This window comes from Acanthochromis polyacanthus, chromosome 20 (genome assembly GCF_021347895.1).
Source record: "Acanthochromis polyacanthus isolate Apoly-LR-REF ecotype Palm Island chromosome 20, KAUST_Apoly_ChrSc, whole genome shotgun sequence".
In the NCBI taxonomy this organism is placed as follows: domain Eukaryota; kingdom Metazoa; phylum Chordata; class Actinopteri; family Pomacentridae; genus Acanthochromis; species Acanthochromis polyacanthus.
The window spans coordinates 22,710,296-22,719,937 of NC_067132.1; the positions used below are offsets into that span (position 1 = coordinate 22,710,296).

At 44.0% G+C, this 9,642-nt stretch overlaps 2 protein-coding genes across 2 annotated transcripts; both read left to right on the forward strand.

The window, feature by feature from the left end:
- Positions 1–215: 215 nt before the first annotated feature.
- Positions 216–3,368, forward strand: LOC110952618 (RP1 axonemal microtubule associated). Its single transcript, XM_051940463.1, has 4 exons — positions 216–861; positions 1,322–1,478; positions 1,877–3,315; positions 3,360–3,368. Exons 1-4 carry the CDS (start codon positions 217–219, stop codon positions 3,366–3,368), a joined length of 2,250 nt encoding a protein of 749 aa, XP_051796423.1. The 5' UTR covers position 216.
- A 39-nt stretch (positions 3,369–3,407) lies between these two features.
- LOC127531382 (calponin homology domain-containing protein DDB_G0272472-like) lies at positions 3,408–9,395 on the forward strand. The gene has a single exon (XM_051940571.1). The coding sequence runs from the start codon at positions 3,445–3,447 to the stop codon at positions 8,710–8,712; it is 5,268 nt and encodes a 1,755-aa protein (XP_051796531.1). The 5' UTR covers positions 3,408–3,444; the 3' UTR covers positions 8,713–9,395.
- Positions 9,396–9,642: the final 247 nt, after the last annotated feature.

Here is a 9,642-nt window from a genome sequence, read left to right on the forward strand (position 1 = left end):
GATAAGTCAGAATTCATCCTTTATGGATTTCATAAAGCATATTTGGACAAAACCAGGATAGGAATTCTAGATAGCACCAAAGGTAAAGAAGAAGTGTTTTTCTAACAAAAGTCCAGCAACCGAAAGGTAGCAAGCAGAAGCAGCAGAACAAGAGGAAAGTTCTTTGTTCTTTCTAAGCCACATCTTTCCTTTCTCTCACATTGCAGCCAGTCAACGATGATGAATGAAACGGGGCTTCGCAGGATCCTCCCTGAACAGTATTCAGGGAGTGGGCACACTTCTGGCACCTCACGCCACCCAAGCATCATCGACCCCATCCTGTCAAAGCGGGTCTGCTTCTACAAAAGTGGCGACCCTCAGTTCAACGGTCTGCGGCTGGTCATCAACAACCGCACCTTTAAGACCTTTGACGCCCTCCTGGACAGCCTCTCTAAGAAGGTTCCCCTGCCGTTCGGGGTGAGGAACATCACGACTCCTCGGGGAGTTCATGCAATCAACACTTTGGATGAACTCGAGGATGGAAAATCCTACATCTGCTCTGACAGCCGTAAGGTAAAACCTATCAATTTGGCCCTGGCCAGGAAGAAGCTGCCACCTTGGTACCATGCCAGACCTGCTAGTACACGTCGGCGGACTGTGCAGCAGGCCAGGTTCTTCCCAGGTCGGAGTCTCCATAAGCAGGAGCAGACGCTTGTGCGAACCCCAAAGAGGCTGCTGGTGTTTTGCAATGGAGACCCCACTGTTAAACACACGGTGGTGCTTAACAACAAGACCACACGGAGCTATGAGGCAATTCTGGAATATATCTCAGCACTGATGCAGTTCCATGTGGTGAAACTACACACTCCTGATGGCAGACGTGTGAGTGTTCTCCACCGTCACTACAACACAACTTTTACAAGAGAAAGGAGGTTTTACAATGAGTATAACCTTGCAACTTACTAGAAACACCAGAACAAATTCACAAAATTCCTTCTCTTCTGCTAACGCAAAGAGATCATTGTTATTAACCCGTGAAGCACTGATTTAACCCTGGAACAAAATGACCGTCACATGAGGAGAGAAAGTCCTAAGCTTCTTTGGCAACTCATCCTAATACCCAGAAAGGCATTCTGGGATCCTGCACTGTAAGGCTTTAGGTCAAGGTTCTGTTATCGATTCAGAGCCTGCTGGTACTGCAATAAAGAACACATTACATTTATATTTATTATACCCATACATTTAATTTAGACTTATTTGAGTGATTATCTGTTTTAACTTCAAAGGTAACTGTACCATTAAATAAAAGGGACTAATTCTTCTTTTCTTCTATCTGGTGCAGGTTGATGGTCTTCCAGGCTTGATATTGTGCTCTGGAACTGTGGTGGCTGTAGGCAGGGAGCCTTTTAGACCCGCAATCTACTCCGAACAGAAATCACCGGCTCCAAAATGGCTGCACACCAAGCCAATGGCTGACAGAAGACAAAAGGCTTTGAACTGTAAGTTATATCCAAATCTGCATTTTCAATAGATGAGACCATTTTACAAATACATTTCGAAGAGTTCTCTAAGTCCAGTGGACATTTATTAGCATGACACACTTCAGTGCATGGGCAGTAATCTACCTGCTCTCATGGGATAAAGCCTGGCAAAGTGCTGAGGCAATAATATTGAGCATAATACCATAGATGGCCTACATACACTGTCTGCACGGCTGCTGGCTTTTGTACTTGATGAGCAGCGTACTATCATTCTAACTTTCCTTTTCTTCTTTCTCCCTTCATGCTTCTCTGGGATTCTTCTTCAAATTACCACCTATCCTGCTTGATTCTTGGATATTTCTACTTTTCCTCAAACTTTTTTGGCAACTGATTGACTCTTTTGACTCACTCCAAAGTTAAAAAGAAGTCTCTACCATATTCTTCAAAGTCAAGGAATTTCTCCCCATCATCAGAGCGGTACATCGTTCATCAGATTCATAACAGAATCACAGAGAGTTCGTGTGAAATACCCAGCAATCCCACTAACTCAGTCGAGTTTGAGTCCAGTCGTATACTGGAGTCAGTATCGGAGACGGAAGAAGACATCTGCCTCGGCGATGGAGCTGACGGACAGATCTGCTCGCTGCCCAGCGAGGACGACATTGAAAAGTCCTTTCGGGTGAATCAAGATGGAAGCATGACAGTGGAGATGAAGGTGCGGCTGACAATTAAAGAAGAGGAAACTGTCCACTGGACGACCACCCTGTCACGCTCCAGCGTAGCCAACCAGCTTAATGCAGCCTGTTTACCGGAGCCTGAGGCAGAGCAGGAGATCTGCTCACTGAAATCCACCTCACTGGATTTACAAAGTCCTACTTCTTCCATCGACACTATCAACAAAGACAAATCTAAGGACAACGATGATGAGGATCCACCATCGCCAAGCAACGGAGCTTTCAGTGAGAGTGGTACTGAAGAGGATGAGATCAAAAGTCACACCGATGTGGCGTCCCCCACAAGAAATCCTACCCCAGGACACAAACAAATTAGCACAAAGCAAGCCTCTGTGGAGAGCATCAAATCGGTGACGGCAGGTGAGATTCAGGAGGGAATGATTGGCTCTTACTCCTACATAGAACAGACAGAAAATAGAACCATGACAGAGCAATACTGCATGATCAAACAGAGCAGCACCAGACCAGTACCCAAACCTAGAAGACTTGGCTCTGTGGACACCAACAGCAGAAATGTCTCTGCATTCAAATCAGCAGGAATAATGCAGATTGATTCCAGTGGAGAGGAGGTCACTGAAACTGTCTTACACATATATGAACAACAGACTTGCCAGGACAATTTCCTTGCAAATGTTTGCACACACAGTGTGTCTGCTTCTGGGATTACTTTCAGTAGACCGGCGACTGCTGAAACAGGACATCTTTCCTCGAGTAACGAATTTGAACCTGAGCTCTGGAGACCCTCAACTGCCTCTGAGTCCATTAATATCTGGAGGGCTGAGAGTGTGAAATCAGATTTAAACTTGCCATCATTGAAGACTGCTGCAGTTGAAGCTGCGAATAAACAGCAACAATTCCAAAAGTCCACAAAAAGCCAAATCAAGCCCCAAGAAAAGAGGGTATCCCCAAAACCCAAGGTGATCAACAAAGATGTTCGGCGGCTTCTGACACCAGGGAATAGACAAAAAGAGAATTCGACAGGAGCAGTAGAGTCACGGAAGAAAGTAAGGACGCCTCCAACTTTCTCCAGTGTTGGGTTTATTAAGAGGATTTACGGAAATAAATTTAAATCAGCAAAAACTATGAAAAGGCTAAAAAAGAGGCAGGCACAAAACAGGGATGTTACAACAAATAGCTCACAAGTGGCGGATGATGCAATAAAAAGTGTGGCTAAAGCCCAAAACAAGCCACCAGCACTGAAAGAAAACACAACTGAGAGAGCTTCTTTGGAATCAAACAGGTTGGGCGTTATGGTAACCCAACCACGACGAGTACTGACACGGCAGACATCAATGCACATGGAGAAAAAGAGTGAAAGTGAGCCTTGTGATATTAGTGAAAGCATGTCACTGCCTGCTTTTAACTCCTCCACGTCTGTTACTAATGAATATGTAGAGAACTGGCTGGAGAAATCCCATCATGACCCTCCATCCTATCGAAATGAGAAAAGTAAAAAATTAGACAAAGTGACAGAAAACGGCAAATGTGTTGAGTCTGAGAAGAAGCATGGCTTGATCACTGTGGAAGAAAAGGTGAAGTGTTTGGAGAAGACATCAGAAACATGCCAAACTTTTGAACCACCACCTGAGAATCTTCTGGGGACATCTGTCAAACTGAGAGCACAGTCTTTTGAAAACAAATCAGCCGAGAATACCACAGTCAGTCAGCAAACTCCTCATAATGAGACAACTACAGAAAATACAGGCAATCACAGGAGCTTATTTCAGAAAAACACTGAAGACACAAAGCCTCTTTCAAATGGCATCTGTTCCCAAATGATTCCACCAAGTAGCAAAACCTCAACAGAAAAGCCATTGGATGGTGAAATGGAATATAAATCAACTCCAGTCAAAATCGCATTTCAGAAAGCTACACCTACCAATACTCTTTCAATGGAGCTACCACCACCTCCACCTGAGCTATCAGACACTGAATGCTGCATGAGCGATGCATCATCAGTGGCCAGCAGCTCATTATACAGAGACTCTTCCTTGAGCAGTGAAAGAACAGATAATCATCCTTCATCTAACAGTCCTACATCAGACAAGGTCGTACCACCAACTGACAGCACAACGGAAATAACATCAGTTTACAAAGACGTTCCTCCCACGCTGAGGGATGCACCATCGCCAACAACTCCATCTATTAAAAGGGCCCCTTTAGTCAGTAATCTGTCTCTTGAAAGGAAAATGTCTCTCAGAAAGGCTGGACTGGATAAATACACTCTAAGTAGCGATGTCCATTCAGAGACAAGCCCATTGTCTGCTCCCATCAGCACTATGGGTGATGCTGTGCTGCCAAATGGCATCTGTTTAACCAGGACTCAACAATCAATCAAAGCAGCACCAGAAGACACCCAGCAATCAATCTCAGATCCGATGGGCAGTCCATCATGCTGTACTTCTGTGTCACCAGCAAGTTCAACATCTGAAGACCGAGCGCCATCACCCAGTGTTTTATCAAGTGAGGGTTCAATGCGAAAAAATCTCCACATTAAAGACACAAAAACATCATCTTTAGTGCAAAAAGAGGCATCATCACCCAAAAGCTTAGTGAAAAAAGCAAAACTACAAAGTAGCCCTTCTCCAGAGAGGAAATTCCAAATGAAGAAATCCTCCTTAGAACTTCCAAGTAACCCTCCAAAATCATTGTCACAACACATCCGTCTTCCAGAGAAAAATGCATCTCCAAATATTGAAATACAAAAACATGCAGCCCCAAATGCCGGCACTCCCACCGAAAGAAAGCAGAAGCTATACAAACCAAAACTGCAAAAAAGATCCTCTCCATATTCTCAGTCTCTGGACATGGTGTCACCACCTGGCAAAAACAAATCAAGCAGGAAGTCGCTCTCCATAAATCTCTCCTCAGATAATCCATCAGAATCAACAAACAGGACACAAAAGAAAACATCTCAAAGGAAACGTCACCAAACGCCACAGTCAGTAAAATCACAACCTGAACCGGACAAAACACCAACTGGTGGTGCTCTGTTACCACCGGCAGCAGATCAGAGAGATGAAAATAAGGCAGATCAAGAGAAATCTTTGATGGGCGTTCAAATAATACCACAGCCATTAAACACCACAGACCAGCCAAACATGAAACCAGTTCTGGAGAAGATTTGCTTCTCAATCAAGTCAATCAGACAAATAACCCAGAACAAACGTCCGTCATGTCTGGAAAAGTCCAACAGCTTGCCTGACTTCTCCTCTCATGTGGCGTCTGCATTTGGCTCCTCATCTAAAGCTCTTCTTGCTTTCCTGTCCGTCATGACCCTAAAGGAAGGCATAACTAACCTAAATATGGATGAACTGAATGCAAACAATGTCAGCTGTGCAGAGGCTTTAAAAATGATCGACTCTCTCAGAGAAATTGCCAGCATTGAAGACTCACACAAACTGCAAACTAGCTTGTCAAATCTGCAACATTCAGCGTCGAAACAGCTCCTGCAGAGTTGGAAGGGCTTTCAGGAACTAAGCGACAAATGCAAAAGTCGTGGGTCGATGCCGGAGAGCTTAGAAATTAGAACCGAGGATGGTCCAGAGCAAGACTGTGGCAGTGAAGAAAGTGCTATCAATGAGATCATGGGTAGTCTTGACATACCTGAGAAGCTTAAGAAGGAACTGGCTTCGTTTAGAGTCGAATCAAAGAGTGACAATGAAGAAAAGATTATTGAGAGAGTGGAGATGCCAACGAATGACAATGCAAACCATTTTCCCAACGAAGACTGTGTTAATGTTACTCAAGAACACGAAGCTAATGTTGATGTGAGATCCATCATTAAAAAATTCACAGACATTAACCAGAAAAAACAATCTGGAATGGACAATACTCACCAGATAACAGAGACAGCAAAACACAAACCAACCAACCAGGCAACTAAAGACAACAACAGCCAACATGGGCAGAATGGTGAGACCAGATATCCACCAGCTAAACCCAATTATCAACAGATTTCTGAAGAAAGGCAGCGTTACAGTGCAGCCCTGTTTGTACAAGAGAACGGGTTGGACTGGCAGTCATGTATTGATGCAGTACATCAAGAACATCAAGAAGAGAATGAAGACAACTCAACTGAAGACAGGGCAAATCTTGAAAAAGAGCCAGAGGAACAAGATGTAGAATGTAGGCAGCTACAGACGGACAGCGAGGAAAGCATGAGAATCCCCGAGAATGAGTCAGAGCATGATAATAAATCAGGTTCAGAGGGAAGACAAGACATACCAAGTGCCAATAAAGATTTAGCACAAAAAGACAGCTGTGAGCAAACTGTGTCCAGTTCAGAGGCAGGTGAGCAGCAGAATTCAGAAGAGGAAGAGCGAGAAGTTGCATGCGAGGAGATAAAACCGGACAATAGTGAAATCGAAGACTTGTCCAACCCTGAAAGTCACTCTGACGAGGAAGAGGACAAGATGTCGAGTTCCAACTATGTGGAACTGAATGCAAGAGAGAAAGAAAGCAGTCCTGAGAGTGAAAATCAGTCAGAGGAAGAGCAATCACAGGTCGAATGTAAGGAGCTGAGCAACAAAGATGACTCATCTAAACCTGCATGCCTGTCCAGATCAGAGAAAAAACAGCGGAGTCAAACACGCAGCATGGGATTGAATGTCAGCATTGAGGAAAGCACCGGAAACTCAGATGAGTCATCTTCAGAGGAAGAGCAGCCTGAGGTTGATTTTAAGGAGCTGCAGGTTATTGTTGAAGAAAGTCTGTCTGGCATTGAGGATGAGGAGGACGATGACATAGTCCACCTTCATAATCCTCCAAAGGATGGGGTGAAAACAAAAACATTCAGAGGGTTAAACGCTTTGATAGAAGAGCCAGAGGAAGACAGAGATAGCTCAGAAGATGAGAACCTTCACAGTAATCAAACACAAACTTGTGACAAGAATTCAGTCGGCAGAGAGCTGAGCAATTTGATAGAAAACCAGGATTCATATACAAAAAATGGCAGCTTCATTAAGTTTGACAGTTTAGAAAAACATTTTAGATTCAGTGCAGATGATGATAGTGGGAATGATCACAGCGGCTGTGACGATCATGTAGAAGAAGAGCAACCAAATGTCAACGAAGAACATATCAACAGCTCAATGGAAGAAGAATTAAGCTACTATGATAAAGAGTCCAGCTCAGAGGAGGAACAAGTCAACATGGAGAGCTACATAGAAGAAAGCTGTGTACAGTATCACCAAGTTCCTGCATGGGAGACACAACCTGAAGCTACAAAATGTGAAAAGGCTGTGGAAAAGCTCAAGCATCACTCTGAAGAGGTAATATCCCAGTCTGTCGCAGAGAGAATAAGTCTTCTACAAAAGCATGTGGCAGATGCTCAGAAACTAAAAGATAGGACAGAAAGTTCTCCCATAAGACGTTTCTCACAAAGAAACGTCCCTGTTGAGTCGGATGAGGAGGATTCGCCCTTCGATTCCCCCACATCTCAGCTCACTCTCTGCACCCGATCAGCTCCACAGTCTTCACTTTCTTTCAGTTACGACTCCAGTGGTGTTATAACCACAGAGCCTGAAGGCAACAGGGTCAGATCCATCAGGGAAATGTTCTTGGCAAAAAGCACCCCAGACGTCCAGGAGAGGCGGTTCCCGAGCCAACACGAGTTAAGAGCCGAGACGTCGGTCAGCGGCGGCTATCAGTCTCAGACTTCGAGTGAGCTGTCCAGTGGTGAAGATGATTCGGCACGGAAATCGATCACTAAAGGCTTCGTGAGGAGAACAATCGAAAGGCTTTATGGCAGGAAAGATGCTCAACCCGATGAGGAAGCAGGTGAAAGACTCCCGCCAGAGCCAAAGCAGAAAAGAAAAGAACATTTGAACATTTTCTCTCCTTTTCACACAGCTCGGGCGAAAGCAATGTCCGAATTATCTTACTTTAGCTCTACCAATGCTCTGGACACCTTGAGTGAAGCGACGAGATGCATTGCTTTCAACGCACAAGTCGGGCCTGGAGACGGCGTTCCTCTGGATGACGGACAGTGGCTCCTCAGAGACAACACGTTGATCAGGAAGTCCGTTTCAGATCCAATTGGAATTAACAAAACCTTTACAAATGCTCCTAAAGACGTATGTAAGGACACAGAGGAGGACACTCCATATTCTCTCTTCAGCACAAAGTCTGAACTGGAAGAGAAAAACAAGCCAATAATAACTAGGAAGTGCACCTACTTTTCTTTACCTCATGCTAGTGCTAGCGAGTCAGACGCATGTCAGGATGACGTTAGCATGGTGAGCAAGAGCAGCGCCAATGGCAGCGACGGCATCATCGAGGTCAAGGACGACTCTGAGGACACCAAATCATGCGCAGAGAGGAACGGCATGCTGCCTGGTGTTGGTGATTTTAAGATCAAGGACAACAAAGTTCACCCGCTGACCGAGCCTCCACCCGACGAGGTTGTGGTGGTGCAGCCGGGGAAAGGTTACGGTGTTGTTAACAGGAGGTACCAGGAACCTGATATGTTGGACATTCTGTATAATTTTTGTGGTGAACATTGCCCCATCTTATGAGGGCTTTCATTTTACTCAAATCATCATCACAAACACAGATTCAAGAACTTTTTTCATCTAAATTCTGTTGGGCGACAGTTGAATATTTTCTCTTTGGTGCCTACATTTTGATGTTGCCATAGTCTTGGCGTGACACAGTAACAAATGTCAACTCACTTGAGCTAACTGTTGAATGTGTCGCAGATGCACAAGCCAACGGGTTAACGCTTATTCAGCCGCCACGTGTTTATAAAGAGATAACATTTGTCGGTTTTATGCCACGTGTTCGGCGTAAAGATCAACCATGCACAGTCTAGAGCAGCTCTTCTCCTCTTGCAGGTTGCCTGTCAACAAAACAAGTAGCCAGAGCATTACTGTAATCTCATCTTAAAACTCTTTAAACAGATCAAGTTCCCGCAGATGTCACTGAGTGAACGGGTCAGCTTGTTGTTTGACTTCACATCACGATGGTGCTGTTTTCTAAAGCACTCAAAAAGCAGCTCACTATCAAACAGGTTGTCTGCAGATGGTAGAATACTAATGTTGTATATTGGTTGTCTATAATGTAAATAAGACTTTTTTTGATTTTCACTAAGTAATCTTCATACAAATTTAGATGAGCTTCATCATTAGGATAATCTGTTTAATGGTTTACAATGTGGCAGCTGTGACATTTTGTCTTTTTAAATTGATGTGTAAGAATAAAGGTGTGTGTTTGCAAATGTTTGTCTCTTGGTTCTTTTTAATTTGTCAGGGCTAAATTCAGTCCAGTTCATCTTTTATGTATCCTGTAACCCTCCTGTTGTCCTCATTTACTGGCACCAAAAAAATATTGATCCCTTGTCTGAAGAAAGTCCAAAAATTCAGCAAAGAAATTTCCCAACTTTCAGAAAATTTGCAAAACTTTCAGGAACAAAATTCCAATATTTACTTAAGTGTTTCTTAAAAGTT

Bases quoted from the DNA above. Each gene is read 5' to 3' on its own strand.
- LOC110952618 (XM_051940463.1), top strand. From the start codon at position 217: ATGATGAATGAAACGGGGCTTCGCAGGATCCTCCCTGAACAGTATTCA. The intron at 862-1,321 runs GTGAGTGTTCTC...TATCTGGTGCAG, and splicing joins ACACTCCTGATGGCAGACGT to GTTGATGGTCTTCCAGGCTT. The intron at 1,479-1,876 runs GTAAGTTATATC...CTCACTCCAAAG, and splicing joins AAGACAAAAGGCTTTGAACT to TTAAAAAGAAGTCTCTACCA.
- LOC127531382 (XM_051940571.1), top strand. From the start codon at position 3,445: ATGGTAACCCAACCACGACGAGTACTGACACGGCAGACATCAATGCAC.